Source organism: Citrus clementina, unplaced genomic scaffold, assembly GCF_000493195.1.
Source record: "Citrus clementina cultivar Clemenules unplaced genomic scaffold, Citrus_clementina_v1.0 scaffold_6, whole genome shotgun sequence".
Lineage (NCBI taxonomy): Eukaryota > Viridiplantae > Streptophyta > Magnoliopsida > Sapindales > Rutaceae > Citrus > Citrus x clementina.
Window position 1 is genome coordinate 14,069,902 of NW_006262139.1, and position 15,870 is coordinate 14,085,771.

The 15,870-nt window shown below is 30.8% G+C and overlaps 1 protein-coding gene and 1 long non-coding RNA gene across 5 annotated transcripts; one reads left to right on the plus strand and one right to left on the minus strand.

The window, feature by feature from the left end:
* Positions 1 to 2,541: 2,541 nt before the first annotated feature.
* LOC18039194 lies at positions 2,542 to 7,903 on the plus strand. Of its 3 annotated transcripts, none has more exons than XM_024182118.1 (8): positions 2,542 to 2,681; positions 3,843 to 3,915; positions 4,009 to 4,079; positions 5,470 to 5,624; positions 6,892 to 7,050; positions 7,138 to 7,254; positions 7,330 to 7,454; positions 7,610 to 7,903. In XM_024182118.1, the coding sequence occupies exons 4-8, from the start codon at positions 5,478 to 5,480 to the stop codon at positions 7,617 to 7,619; spliced, it is 558 nt and encodes a 185-aa protein (XP_024037886.1). In that variant the 5' UTR covers positions 2,542 to 2,681; positions 3,843 to 3,915; positions 4,009 to 4,079; positions 5,470 to 5,477; the 3' UTR covers positions 7,620 to 7,903. The 3 variants fall into 3 exon arrangements, with proteins under 3 accessions (XP_024037886.1, XP_006429089.2, XP_024037885.1); XM_006429026.2 differs by having other exon boundaries at positions 7,330 to 7,420; XM_024182117.1 differs by lacking the exon at positions 2,542 to 2,681 and adding an exon at positions 3,093 to 3,112 and having other exon boundaries at positions 7,330 to 7,420.
* Positions 7,904 to 12,996: 5,093 nt separating this feature from the next.
* LOC112097348 lies at positions 12,997 to 15,870 on the minus strand. Of its 2 annotated transcripts, XR_002904951.1 has the most exons (4): positions 15,851 to 15,870; positions 14,631 to 14,753; positions 13,195 to 13,262; positions 12,997 to 13,080 (listed from the first exon to the last, which is right to left on the minus strand). It is a non-coding gene; the product is annotated as an uncharacterized LOC112097348 (long non-coding RNA). The 2 variants fall into 2 exon arrangements; XR_002904950.1 differs by lacking the exons at positions 14,631 to 14,753; positions 15,851 to 15,870 and adding an exon at positions 13,788 to 13,851.

Sequence of the window (15,870 nt, forward strand, 5' to 3'; positions counted from 1 at the left end):
AACCGAACCTAGATATGTTCAAGTTCCAAAAAATTGATACTAGATCCGCATATTATTTAAATGCAGTATCAGTTGAACCCGACCCGAATCATCTAGGTTTATCCGGGTTTGGGTTATTTTGTCATCCCTATTTATGAGACAAGGGTTGACAGTTTGAAGCAAATGAATGATTATTAAAATCAGTTTACAAAGTATTCACGACAAGTAAAATTGTATCTGCTTCACATCTATATTGGATGTTGTTTGATATATTTAGATTCCAACAACACATTAATTTTTTTTTTTTAACTCAACTTCAATTGTGTATTTATCAATTTACTCGACTGCAGTCTAGAAATTGGACATAATACTCTATGATTTGTATATGACCAAAAATTTCTTGTGAAATATTTATGATGTAAAATCTAAAAAGAAAAGGGAAGGGTAAGATAATGCTCCAAATTCACCATCAATTTTAATTTGTAATAATATGGAAAAATAGTTTTAAAAAATATCTTGTACAATTATCAGAGAACAATCAAAAGACAACCACATTCGGTTGTTAATTACATCAAATGACAACTTTTCCAAAATGTATCTTCACAATGTATTTCCAAATAACAAAGTACGAAGTAGGATCATTGCGATTAACTGGTTTCCATTAATTTATATCATCTTTTGACTCTAACACCATTTCAAACAAAATGAAGAAATAATGATTTTGATGAAAGACTTAACACATTCCATTTTATGTTCTGCTTCTCTATGCTATGCCAACCCAGCTGAATGCCGCCTATTCGACAAGGCATGTCTGCAAGTTCTCTTCCAAAACGCGTGCAGCTATAAAACACCAAAAAATCACGGTACAACATCCAAGTTATACAAGTCAATATTACAAATTTATAGAATGGTCCAGTAAGCATCCAATTTTACTAAATGAAGAAGTATGGTATTAATTACACGATTAAAGTCGAGCAATTTGACAAAAAGTACACTTTGTATTCAGCTACTATATTAACAACCGATCCCATATTTCCCTCTTTTGAAATGGACTGAAAACACATTAAAGACCTGAATTTTCACAGCTCCACATTAAATGAAAATGTAGCCCATAATGTTAATACTAAGCTTAACAGCATCCAAATTATACAAGACAATATTACAATTTTATAGAATGGTCAAGTAAGCATCCAATACTAAATGAAGGAGTGAATCATACAAGGCCAACATTGTTGTTTACAAAATTATCGTCTTCCCTAGACAACCAGGCCTCTCGTGACTCATGCTCTGCATAAAATGCAAGTCAATGCATATTGCATTGTATAAACCAAACGAATTAAAAAAGCTGAACTTTGCTCCAATCTTAAATTTAATATTTAATATATACCCATCAAAAACATGCTATCCGTCAGAAATTAGAAAAAAAAATCAACAAAAAGCACTTATTGTTGTATTCAAAACCCAAAGAGGCATTTTATCGAACACCTGTCGTTCATAATTTCATTAAACTATTTTATAAACAGTTTCTTTTTTTAACTCAATAAAATCTTCAAGAAGTCATTCATAGAATTACTGTATTTAAGAACAACAGAAAAAAAATGAGCCGATTTTAGTTAAAAATTTGCAATCGAGAAAGATACGGCAGTTGCTGTCTTGCTGAGAATGCCGCCAGCTGATAAGAAAGAAATTATGAGGATGAATAAGGGTATTTTCTCTATTTAGTTTGAAAGACTGACAAGGGTAATTTTGCTGAAAGTATATCACGGCCTCCGAAGAGGAAATACAATGACAGTAATAAGTAGAACTTGTGTTGAGTATTCAATGGGGTTCTGACTTAGAGTTGGTAAAATGAGTTGTTGGGTCGTGTTCGTGTCGTGTTAGTTTCGTACCGTGTCAAATTTAGGTCGACTCAAATACGATTCATTTAATAATTATGTTAAAATATTAAGATTTAAATCCGACGCAGAAAATAAATAAGTTGCTCAATAACTAGTTTAATAGCTACATATTTAATAAATGTTATACACACATATATACACATATCCTAAAATATCACACATTTATACTATAAAATTTTAATTATATATGTAAATAATATTGTATATCAATATCATAAAATATACCTGTGTTTCAATATTCTACAGACTTACACTATTAAAATTCTAAATCTATATAAAATTTTATAAATAAAACACTAAGTATATATCTATCCTTCAAAAAAAATAAAAAGAGATAATCATATTCAATACTTGATTTTTAGTATCAAAAATTTAGAAATTAATTTAAAAAAAGAAAATATAATTGTGTCGTTAGTCGGGTAAATTGGTCAAGAACTCTAACTATAACCCTACACAAAAAAAAATGTATCGAGACCCGGTCCATTTAATAATCGTGTCAAATTTAATGATTCATACCTATTTATTCGTGTGGAGTAATTGAATTGTGTCAAATTTTACCAATTCTAGGCCCTGTAAATTAGAGATTCCATATTTTATATAAGGGTATTTCAGTCCTTACACATCACAAAATAAAATGGGGGTGTAACCAGATAAATACCGACTGGTAAATTCCTGCCCCGATCCGCTCCTTGGCAAATTTCCCGTTCGCTTTCTAAACAGAAGCCATTGTCGGCGATGTGAATATTTCCGGCGACGGGAAAAGTCTCTAGTCGGAAGCATGATGCTTGAACAACCACTTGCACGGTATGCATTTTTCATTCGCTCTTAATTTTTATTGTTCCAATTTTTGGTTGATTTCTCATATATCTAAGATTTCAGTTTCAATTCCAGTAGGCTAGCTTGATTTTGGTGAAAAAATTTGATGATTACCTTTTTATTTTTTAGTTATTTGGTCTGTTTGATTACTGAGAGATAAACTGAGGTTTTGTTTGTGTTTATTGTTTTTGTGCTAATTATCTGTTTGGTTGCCTAGAAAATGGAAAAAAAAAAATTGCAAAGATTTGAGTGTTATGCCTTTGTGGCTTTGGATTAATAATTTATACTCTTGGTAGTTAGTTGTTTATGTATTAGTATACTTACATTTCTGTTTTTATTTTCAATGATGATGCAGGAAATGAAAAGAAAATCGAAATATAAAATCTTAGAGAAAATCACATTATACGATAGTGTTTGAGGTACCATGTCAGTCATACAACAAATAAATGATATTATGGCATGTGTGCATTGAATTTGAAAAATCAGCATCCAAGTGGTAGTTATATAAGATTCAACTATACATGTCATTCATGCATTAATTGATTGTATTATCTCTAATGTTTTCTAGAATTCTTCTTATTCATGACGTGAAAGAATGCCATCACATAGCTTTAGTTTTATTGGTGATCTTGTTTCAATTCGTTTTATGGGTTTCTTGTAAGCCAAAGAGAGCGCGAAATGTTGTTTTCATTTTTCGGGTTGCTCAGGAGCTTATTGACCACAAAACTCTTTTGTGAGGATATTATGATGCTAAATATGTATATTTTCTGTGCGCTCAGGTGTGGATGTTTTAATGATCTGGTTGTGGTAAAATTAAGTCGATGACCAAATAAAATCTAGTAGATTTTTATCTTTATTCTTTTTCTTTGAATTTTCTTGAACAAAGGAATGCTGTAATTTATTATCTATCGTTCTTGTTTTCAGATGTTGATATTGTTTGTTTTGAATTTTTTCCATAAGTTTTTTTCAATGAAACCACCTTATAAAGAATCTACCTTTTCTGAGGTGGATGGATTTGGAGGTAGTGATATGAGTGATATCAGTGAGGAAGCTAAGCTTATTTTCCGTTCCTTTAATCATATATCTGATTCATGATAATGTTCACTTGGCTGTTAATTAACAAGAGTTTTATTTTATTCAATGCTTCAGGCTATTACAGAAACTCTCAAATTGGCAATGGATGGTGATTGTTTTATTAATTGTTGGAACGACCACAAGCCAGGTGACATAGGGAAACAGTTTTATTTTATGCAACAACATCCACACTAGATTTTTCTTTCTTGTAAGATAAGTGCTTGAATTATCACTTTTTCAGGTTTGGTGAGATTTTTTAAATTGTTTGTCTTCTACCGGATAATGTGGAAGGAGGGTTTGATGAACCATAAGGTAACTAATGGCTATTCTTTGTAGACTTGGCCTCCCACCTACTGGTTTTGTATTGTATTAATTTTTAGCAGATCTAAGTATGATCTGCTAGCATTTTGGGAAACTTGTTGGTTTAATAGTCCTAGTGTGAATTTTGGCCCTCCATGTGCATTCAAGAAACTGATTTTAATGCATAGAAATCTTTGTATTTTCTGAAGCACATAGTAGAAATTTAACTTTTATGAGGTTTATAGAAAAATTAAACACTTGGCTTACTTCATCATAAAAATTATTTAACTTTGGTGGAGTCTTAGTGTATCTTTCTGCTCTTCTTGATGCAAAAAAGAGGGGGTTTTGATCAATTTCCCCTGTAAGTTTGGTTACAGCTCCTGTAAGTTTTGGTGTGTAGAGATTTTTTTTTTTTTTTTTTTAGGCCTTCATCATAAAATTATTTCTTTAAAATTTATTGATCTCATAAATTATTGATATAGAATTTATTCATCTTATAAAAATCTTCTAACTAGTTTTTGAGATGGAAAATTATTAAACTGGAACAAAAGAGGAACACACTATTTGTAATAAAATAAAACTTCAGATACAAATAACAATAGTTTGCTAATTAATAAAAGAATAGCTGGAATAACAGTTTGCTAGTTAATAAGAGAATAGTTAGAATAACAGGAAAGATTGTGATGCTAACGTCTACAGGTCTTTTATACGAAAATTTACTTACTGAAATAGCGGATTTCAAGAAACATAAATTTAAAAAAAAAAATTACTGTAATCTCAAGGAATAGGAAAAAAGAAAAGTGTTATTTTCATTAAAACCAAAATCATGGCTGTTAATAGAGTTTTAGAATGATTATGTGGAATTTGTTTAAAAAAGATAAATAATTAAGGTAGTTTGCTTGGGAAATGATAACAACTCAGGAAACAGTTTATTTTCAAATTATAACATAATTTCTATAAAAAAAATTATTATAATTATTTTCAAATTTTGTACATACATGTAAGGTTATTGATTAGGAAAATATGTTTGTTTTTTAGATGCAAAACAAATATTAACATCTTTTAATATATAAATTATAAACATTTTATTTTTTGAGCCTTTTTTTTATGTGGGTCCCTCGGCAACCGCCTAAGTTGTCTAAGATAAGAGCCTACACTATTTTGGGTAAAATAATTAATATATGCAAAATCCAATAGGAAAGAACAACAATTATTTCTTCTGTCCAAATTCTGCAAAGCCGTTTCTTTCGTCTGCAAACACTACGTGTCAACATGCATCTTGTTGCATGTATCTGACACAAAGAAAGATTCTCGCTCTCTCTGTCATCTCTTCAATACCACCTTTTTAATTCAGATTTCTATTGAACTGTATTGTGCTTGTGGGTTTTCTTTGAATTTGCAGAAGCGAAAATGGAGGAAGCTGGCAGTTCAACTCGAAGAAGGGGCAGAAAGGCTAAAGGTCCATTCTTAGATGGCAAAAAAATTGGTTTACCAGATGGATGGTATTATGAGCAGCGGCCAAGAACCAGTGTCAAGTATATTGGGAAAATTGACCAGGTTGTTTCATCATTCGATTTCTTTTGATCTATTTGGCTTTTCATTGCTTTGAAAGTTGTTATAAAGAATAAAATTTTGCTTTGCATGTTGTTCATATTGCTAGGATTGTGGTGAGAAATCTGAGCTTCCTTTATATATGGGTCTTATATATATAGTGGGTACATTTTGGATTATTCCCTTGTGAAATGACAATCTTCAAGATATCCTCCAAACTATTGTAAACTTCAAATTACCGTATTTTTGTTCAAAATGTAAAGGGAAAAGTGGGGGTGGGTTGGTGAAAAATTTTTGTCTTCTAAACAGAAAGAGGGGTTAACCAGAGTTATACAACAGTTTGGGTGTATTTTGAAGATTGTTATTCCACAATAGCGTAATCCAAAATTTTCCCATTATATATATATATGAAAAAAATTTTGCCTTCTTAACAGAAATGGGGGTAAGTTGAAGTTTACAACAGTTCGGGTTATTCTAAAGATATCCATTTTACGAGGGGATAACCCGAAATTAACCTCTATAGAAGTAGCTATATGCATGACCCTGGAATTTTCTTGAGATTTTTTTAGGTTAGATCACATTATGTTTCTCAAAATGTTTTTATCTGATCCAGGTTATTTTTTCTCTTTTAACTTTGGATTTCTTTAGTATTATACAGGTGGTTAGATTGTTGTGTATACAACAGTTGTTGTTTGGCTAAATTGGAAATTGCCCCTACTAAAGTAAATTTATGGGGTATGCCTTTGCCAGTTGTTAAGCTGCTTTCCAATGATGTACTGATTTTCCCAGTATATTGTTTTTTTAATAAGATTCAGTTTTTTGTTTTTCTTCTGTTTAAGTCCGGCTTTATTGTTTTGAGATTTTTTTTTTCTATTTCTTGCAGATTGTTAAGGTAAGGCTCACTATGTCCTCCCTGAGTGTATGTGGTAGTTTGTTTTTATTTTAATAGAGTCCTGGTAAGACGTTTTGTTCAAAAAGAGAAAACAGAAAACACACACACACAGAGTTTGTAGGTACTTTCATGTTTATTATTGAGGATTTTCCATGTAACTAAGAGATTATTTCTTCAATTTTTCTCCATTGTTGGTCCAAAATTAATTCTGTGGGCATATTTTTGTTATCAAAAAATGATTATGGTAAGGTTATTATTATTTTTTTGATTGTGCTTTCAATTAACAGATCCAATTCCTACATAATTACATATCGAAAGCATATGGGATGAAGGTATATGTAGGTGCCAGTTTGACTGACTGTAAGTGTTTCAAATGTGCAGTTTTATTATGAACCAGGTACTAATAAGCAATTTAGGTCAATTAAAGAAGTTGACAAGCACTTGGAGTCAAAGCAAAAAAAAATTCAGCTGACTACTCCGGCATTACCAGAAAATCATAGGCATAATCCTGAGACACCGCCAGTAGTTGATCTTGCTTGTGTGAGTGAACCTGCTAAATCAAATCTTGGTTTTGGCTTATATTTAATTTGTTGTTTAATTTTTTACTGTGTTTATGCTCGTATGCAGGATTGTGGGAGCAATATACCTAAGAAAAAGAGGAGTATTGCTGCCAAGCAAAGAGGAGAAATCAGTAGAAATGATCATCAGGAGCTTGAGTCTCCACCGGCTATTGACCCCACCAATGTGAGAGTCAAAATCAATAAGCTCAGTTTTGGTTTCTATTTAATTTGTTGCTTAACTATTTATGCATGCATGCAGGATTCTGGTAGCAACCTTCCTAGGAAGAAGAGGAGTATAGATACCAGGAAAAGAAGAGAAATCACATGGGGTTTCGCTGATGCCGAGACTGGTAAGCCGAGGAATCTAGATCTCAATAAAATAAGGTAATTTGGCTTGTGATTTTCACTGATGCCCTTAACAGCTTAACTTACCATAAATCATTTTTTTTTTCTTGTCATTTCTTTTTGTTTCCAATGTGTTAATGAGATAAATCTTGGTGTGTGATATACTCTTTTTTTTTTTAATTGTGTTTTTGCAGCTTGTACTGAGTTCGTCATCATGAAAGAGCAAAAACCATACCAGCCTTGCAAGAGAAATTTTTTAAATTTTGTTTGTGTGGAGATGGGGTGTGTACAATTGGTTATAAGTTCCCTTTTATTAGACAGAATAATTTTATTTTTGCATTATAAACTTTTCTAATGCTGCTGTGTACATATTGATCATGCTGTCTTACCATTGAAACTGGGCGTTAGTCAGTTGTGGCTCTGATCAAAGGCCGATGGAGTTCAAAGAGAGCTCCTAACACCCCATAAAACAGTTATCCTAATAGTTATTTTTATAACACCTACATTTGCTGAAGTTACAATAATACAGTTAATTAAATTCTAAACATACTTTTTGATAATAAAATTAGGTAATTTATAACTTGATAGTCTCGAAATTATTTTGAGTTTATTTCAAAATTTAATTATTTACCAAATTAGGTTTTAAAGATGGGAAGGTTTATAGTTTGCAGGTGAAAAAAAATAATTTTTTTTGGCTAAATTCATAATTTTCTTGTGTAATTTTGTGTGACAACATAACTATAAATACAAAAAATGAGGCTTTATAAGGATTTTGAAGGGGTGTGGAAAGCTCTGCTCTAATTCAGATTTCTTCGTAAATTTAGAAACCGAACAACAAAATCATCTAAAGGAAAGACGATTCATTTGGCCTGCCACCTCCTGTACGGCTATCTGAACACTGTTAATTGTTAAGTCTGAGTAGGCAAATATTAGATATGGTCAATGGGCCGAACGGTACATGACACGATATGGGTACGACACAAGTCCGTACAGTATGGCACGATATGAGCACGTTTTAGTGGGGCATGCGGCATGGTACGGTACGCGCATGGGTTGGGCCAAGCTTAGAATTTTAGGCACACAGCCTTAAAAACACAGCACGATTAGAGATGGACTAAAGAATTGCACGAGAAAAAACTCGCAATAAGCACATTTAATTTTTTAATGAAAATAAACTTAAAATTTTATAATTTTATAAATAACTTGAAATTGAATTTTTTTAATATATTTTATTAGTGCAATTTTTCTAAATTCATTTAATTCTTCATTAAAAAATACTATAATTGATTTATGTTTATAATTTATTGAATAAATAATTGATGTTATGATTTTAATAAGTAAAATTATAAATATTCCGATTTATAAATATCTATTAATATTATTATGAACTATAATTTATGACTCTATATAAGTTCAAGTTAACAATTAAGTTAACCCTTAAGAAAAATTTATTATTATTGTTGTTGTTAAGTATTAAAAAAGAATTATAATACCATATGGTCAAACTTAATAATTAATATTGCATTCTCTTACTATTATTAGTTTATTAGTATTGAATATTGACTTGAGTTCTGAATATTTTATTTTATCAAATTTGAATAAAAGCACATGAACCTACAAAAGTACAAAAACTTGAAAAAATACACCAACAACTTGGGATGAGCTCTTAAAAAAAAAAAAAAAAAGCCTATTGGGTTTTTTTTTTTTAGGCACGGCCCACGGCATGACATGTGTGGGCACGGCACGTGTGCTGGGTTGGGCCTAAATAAAAAAAATATAAGTACGGCATAAAACACATAGTGGGCACGGCACAACACGAGAATAAGCACACATGGGTCTTTTGTTGATAGGTCGGACCGGCACAACACAACCCATTGGCCATCTCAAGCAATTATGTAGGACGAGTGTCAGAACCATTATTTTAGTTTGAATGGACCAAAATGAAACCATAAATTTGACATAGTGATGACATAAGATTTACGAAATTGAAGAGGTGAGTAGTCAATAGTGAGATTATAATAGATGAACTATAAAGTTTAATAGGTCATAACAAAATTATATGAAATCTAAGGTGGCCAAAAATAAAATTCATATAAAGTAAGTGCGTGGTGATATTTTCATTCCTTGTTTTCAGTAAAGTTACTCTCATGTCTCCGTACATTTAACTGTTGTATAAAATCTTCCTCTAATGCATATACCACTGGTAGATTCAAATAAATTCTTACAATTAGTCAATACATTTTTTTTATGCTTGCTATCTACAAAGAAGGGTGCTTGCACTTGGAATTTTTTTTTTTTTTTTTTTAGCATTCATTAAAGCTAGACTTCTATTTATCACAATAACACTTTTTAACTTATTCTCTTTCATAATAACACTTCAGTCTCTCCAATACCTAGATATAGTTATCCTCCAGCTCTAATTCAAGATATACGCAGCAAACTGAAAATTTCAAGTCAGTTAATGTAACACCAACTATCTCTGGCAATAGCAAATTATATCTATTGATTTTGTATGTGCAAGTGCAATCGAGAAAGCTGCTCGCGAGAAAGCTCGCAATAATTCTATTGTAGAGGGGTGTGTTAAAAATAAATATCCAATACAGTCTGAATCGATATCACTTCTATGCCACTCAATATATTAGTACTTAGCCGATTTTCTCATGACTAAGTTGCATTTACGAACGCCCAACTTATTCTTTCACCTTATATTTTAATTTTTTTAGATTGTTTGTGCTGTAGTTGCATTATGCAAATTTCTATTATTTAAAACATAGAATGTATCTATTGGTCTGACATTGTTCTTCGACATATTAACCAATAAATTGCTCTACACTTTATTAAGATTAGAAAACTACTAACAAATGACTGACCTTAAAGATAATGTGTAGCAGAATGGTTATGGAGCCCATATATCACTATCAATGCCCAGTCATTAGTATTTGTCATTTTTTGACCTTCTAGTTTAAATGGACACTTACGTTTCTTTGCTCGGGTTGCCTTTAGCTGTTTTGACTTGTGACCTCAAGGATGTCTATGCATGTAAGCACCACTCCTTCACATGTGAAAATTATCCTTAGTTTTCTACTATTTACAGTTACATAAGATTTGTTTATCGCAATCACAAGTCTATTTCTCTTTCCAACATCTCGTGTCAATTCAATGAATGCTTCTCCACTTGAAAAAATCTATAAACAAAAAAAAATACAACTTACCTAACTAAATAGGAAAATGCTAACTAGCCAAAAGGAAGAAAGAAGACGACAGAAATGGCAGCATGTGTTGCTGTTCCATGCATCCTTCTCTTTCTTCTGTTTGGCCCACGAGAAATATCAAAATAATAATTGAAAAAGAACGCAAAAAATAAGGAAATCTCTTCTTATCGCTAAACATTATCCTCTCCATTTACCAGAGCCACCGCCCAAAGCTCTGTACATCCACATTCGTTCTATTGAAAAGAAAACCGACCATTTTCCGATCAGAGGGCTAACGATCTCTTATCCAAAATAGAAAAAAAAAAAAAAGAACAAAAGCCACAACCTTGCCGTCAACAGAGCTACCACTACCACACCAACCTATAATGGAGCCAATAGAGCCACTACCACCATGCCAATGCATCACGTAGCCAATAGAGCCACAGTCACCATGCCAAAACTATCATAGCCAAAGGTCCCATTTAACTCTCTTTCTCTCTCACTCGAACATAATCAATCTTTTGTCAAATAATTAAAAATAAAAAATTTAAATTCTCTGATTTATGATAATTTTTGGAATCATTGAGGTATAAATAGTTAAGTAAAATCTGATATATAGTTAAATAATATTTTTCCTTTAGTAAATATTACCGAACTTGGAGACCGGTATTTCATTTTTCTTGATTTATAAATATAATTCATCTTACTATTGTATTATTTCATACAGTCTTCAAACAGAATATCCGTGTTAAAATGTATGACTTAGATGGACATCAATTATTATTATGTTGATTTATTTTCATCATTTATGATGCGTCAAACTAGATCATATGGAGATTTGTTCTTTATTCCCTTGTTGGTGTTTTTCCCTTTTCCATATATGGTTTATCCATAACTTAAGTTTTCAATTTTCTTGTTCCTATAGGAACACTATTTTTACAACACTATAGATGGTAATCCTCGATGGTGCCGTACTTACATTCTTGATCCTACTGATCCATTATTTGATGAAATTAGGGAGGCTTTAATAAAGCAATAAATTGTAGGTGTGCTTTGCAAATCCTCTTTCTCTTCTTTGTTCTTCTTTCCACAACAGACCACACTCCTTCTTTTAACTTCCTTGATCAATAATTGATTTGTATACTAGATTTGTCATGAAATATGGGTCTTATTACTAACATATGCAATATCTTTTTTTTAATTTTGTTTTCATTGAAATGTTCAAATAACGTGATAATGAATTTGAGAAAATCGGATGCATGGGTCTATGAATTTTTATAACTTTAAGTTTGATAGTGTTCACATGTTGCAATTGTAAGGTAGTTTTGCATGACAATCAACCCATCTTCCCTTTACTGTGTAGATTCCATTACTTGTAACATGTTTAATTTAAATGTTGTGAATAAAATAAATAACAAGTTCATATTAAATTTCCAAATGATTAGAAATAGAAGAATATGTGACTATCCAGCTCTTTAAATTTATACATAATAAGAAATAATTTATGATGATTTGTTTTATACATGCTCTTGCTTTAATCTTTATGGGCTACGATCATGTTCTATCTCACTCCTTAGTTCCACATTCCTATCAAGTTACTTCTTACAATGTAATACATCAGTTTTGCATTTTCCATATATGTTACATGTTTTTACTGATGTTATTGTTTATGATTAGGAGTGCAAATATCAATTAATATATCTATTTTGGTTTGTTGCATACTATTTGATTTTAATTTTTTTTTTAATGCAGAAACCAAATGCCTACTCAAACCTACTATGTTGCTTTCAAAGGATGAAAGTCGAGCATATATGATACTTGGCCTGAATGCCAAAAGCAAGTAAATGGATTCAGAAGTAATGTTTATCAATCTTATGAATCTTTATTGGATGCTAAAACAACATACAATGAGTATAAACAAATGTATGAAAAACTGCCAAAGAGACCTAATACGTTAGAAACTACAAAATCTATCATGGAAACATATGAAAAAAGGGGTGCAAACTTAAGTGCTTACATGTGACAAATCTGTACAAATTGATAAAACCGGAAATGATTGTAGTATTCTGCCTATTTTATCCATTGTATGTTATACTTTAGGAATAATGATTGCAATCTATATTTTGCATAAATGAAAAGATTGTACCCCTTGTTGTGTATAAATAAAATGATTGCTATTTCCATTATGATTTGTGTCATAAGTTCTTTATCTAAAATTGCGACTATATTTATAGCCCTCAAACCATCAATGATTTATGTCATTACAAAAATAACATTTTTCATTAATCCATCACTACAATTTCAAAAATTTAAAACCAAATTTAAAAAAATGATAGAGAAAAAAGACTTAACAAAATACAAGTTAAACATCAGTCACATTGATCCTTATCTTCATTACAATGTTGATGTAGTAATTGTTTGAAATTCCCATTTTGAGATCCTTCATAGGTCATCAAAGGAGAGGAATAATAAGACTGCAAAGCATATAGTGGGACTGATTACTATAATACACAAGAATAAACATCATATTACATTTTCAAAATATTAAAATATAAGTATAAATTAACACATTGTTAACAGCAACTTACTGTATGGCAATAATAAGGAAATGACTAATAAATATTACTTCCACCAATTTGGGATGATATAGAGGTACCTAATCAAATAATAAAATATATGTAAGATCCATATTAAAATTTTAAAACTGATACTTAAAAAATTTAATTCTCATATTGTAGTAGCCTATAGTGTCATTTGGTTGAGATTTCCATGAACAATACTTCTTTCTTCTAATGTCTCCATATGCCTCCATATACTCAACCTTATACTTAGTTACGTATCCTCAAAATAAAAAAAAAATTAAAATATAAATTCACAAAATTTATCATGGCAATGTTGCTCTCTTATGTTTAGATTTTATTAGACACATGATAACGCGATGAAGCATTTTCTTATAAATCTTGAAAAATTATGAAAGACAATTAAACTAAAAACAAATGAAATTAAAAAAAAAAAAGTGTATTCTCATTAAAACACGCCTTTTTTTTTATGCAGCCTTGTTCTTTTGTGCAGATTTCTTAAGAATTGAAGATTATTTCTTTAGATAAGGTGAACGGTCTTTATGATGTGTCATTACTGGATCATTCATTACAATTTCAACATTGTTGCTCTTACAACTTACTTTGCCAGTAATAGTTTTTTCCACACATCCACAATGAATTTGCTTGTTGTTGCTACAACTTGTCATATCTGCAACTTCAGTGAAAGTAGTAAATATCTTGTCATATCTTTCTTAATGTATGGACAAATTCTGCATACCATAACTAACTTTCACCCTACTATAACATCTCCTCACATATATTCCTACACCTTGATAAAATGTATATTTTTAGAAGTAATTCAGTAGGAGTTACGTATTAATACATCAAGGGCATATCTGCAATGAATCCCCCTAAACTGAAACCTTGCACAGATATAGCTAACTTCACACTCAACTTCTTCAGAAATAATCTCAAATATTATTTTCTTTACCTATATGATTAAATGATTTTATATATTGATCTCCACATAATCCAATATATCACAACACATCAGTACAGTTAATTATTGTTTGAATTCTTTAAATTTGAAAATGGTGTACTCCTTTTCAACTTGCTTCTCCATCTCATATTTTGTTACACATATAGTTCTTTTACTGAAACACTTGGAATCTGCTTGCTATTCTAATTTAGTTTTCCTTCTCAATGCATTTTCATATTATTTCACAAACTGCTTTAAATTTATTTTGGAGTCAACTAAACCATCAAAAAATGCATACATACTTCTACTTCGCTGGATTGTTGACATTCTTGCCCAAAATCGTCTTTCAAATAGCATGAAACCCAATGATGCCTTTTATTGTATAAATCATTTAACCAATCATTATCTCATAAATCATATTATGTAAACATGTCATGCCAAGCTTCCTCAAATGCAGTAGAGCTCAGCGAATCATAAACTACCGAAAACAACAAAGAAATAATACCTTCACTTTCTTTAAAAGCCCCTAACTTCTCAGGTATCTTCTTCATTATATGCCATAAACACCATCGATGCCTAGTGGTAAGAAAAATATTTTCAATTTCCTTTTGCATTGGTTTGTCTTGGTCTGTAATGATACCAAGGGGAGGAGAATCAGACATATATGATAGCCACACCTCAAATAACCACATAAATATTTTTGCATCCTCATGTGAAATCAATCTGCATCCTAACAAAGTAAATTGGCCATGATAATTAACTTCGACAAAGGGAGCGAATAACATGTCATACTTTTTGATAAGATATGTAATGTCAAATGTGATGACATTTCCAGAATATTTATAAGCTACCCTACTCCTTGAACTTTTGCCCAAAATACATTCTTTAATTGATTCTGTTCATCCAAATCAATGCTGAAAAAAGCCTTTACATTCTACTTACTTTTTCTGGAAGTACTTTAAAATCGGTAAGTATCTTTTTCTCCAAGTTGTAATTGCCTTGCTTTGTCAACACGATTTCTACAATTGTTTTTTTTTATAAGAATGAGACATTTTCATGCCGCGCGGCTTCAACAACGGTAAAATTAAAATTTTAGGCAATTTTAATTTCTATACAATCATTCATTTCAATTCGCTTTTTTGCACTTGCACTAATTCTGTGGTTGCAAGGGAATTACCTAGCTCTTTTTTTACTCAATCCATAGTTGTGTTGAAGGTTTAAAATTCAAAGAACCCATTTTCCATCTTTATTTTTATTTAGACAATCTCCAATTTTAGCATCACAACCTTTTACATTTAAGTTTCAACTTCAACGTATTAGTAAATTTATTCCATCACTCCCTTTTCTTAATAGTATGCACTTTCACGAGAAACCCCTCTTGTTTACGATAGGCTTTGTAAAATGCAAACATTTCTTTATGACTATCAAATAACAACCCAAGAGTTTACTCATTTTTTTTATTGCATATTTTCAACTGTATTGTTGGCTCCTATTTCTTGTAACTCTTCAAATGGATGCTCATTTTCTAAATTCTCAATTTCTAAAAAATAATTGACATTTGTATTAAGAATAAGTAATTAAAAATTTTTATAAGATTTTTGTCCAGTAAAAATTTTATCCATTACTTTCTAACGACTTAAATTTAAAAAAAAAAAATCTAACAATTTAAATAAATCATATCCAGAAACTAATTTTATTTGAATACGATAGGAGAGACAAAGTTACCAAGTAACTAGCAACAATTT

Coding starts and splice junctions, on each gene's coding strand:
- LOC18039194 (XM_006429026.2), top strand. CDS start 5,478: ATGGAGGAAGCTGGCAGTTCAACTCGAAGAAGGGGCAGAAAGGCTAAA. Junction 5,625..6,891: donor ATATTGGGAAAATTGACCAG/GTTGTTTCATCA, acceptor TCAAATGTGCAG/TTTTATTATGAACCAGGTAC. Junction 7,255..7,329: donor CGGCTATTGACCCCACCAAT/GTGAGAGTCAAA, acceptor GCATGCATGCAG/GATTCTGGTAGCAACCTTCC.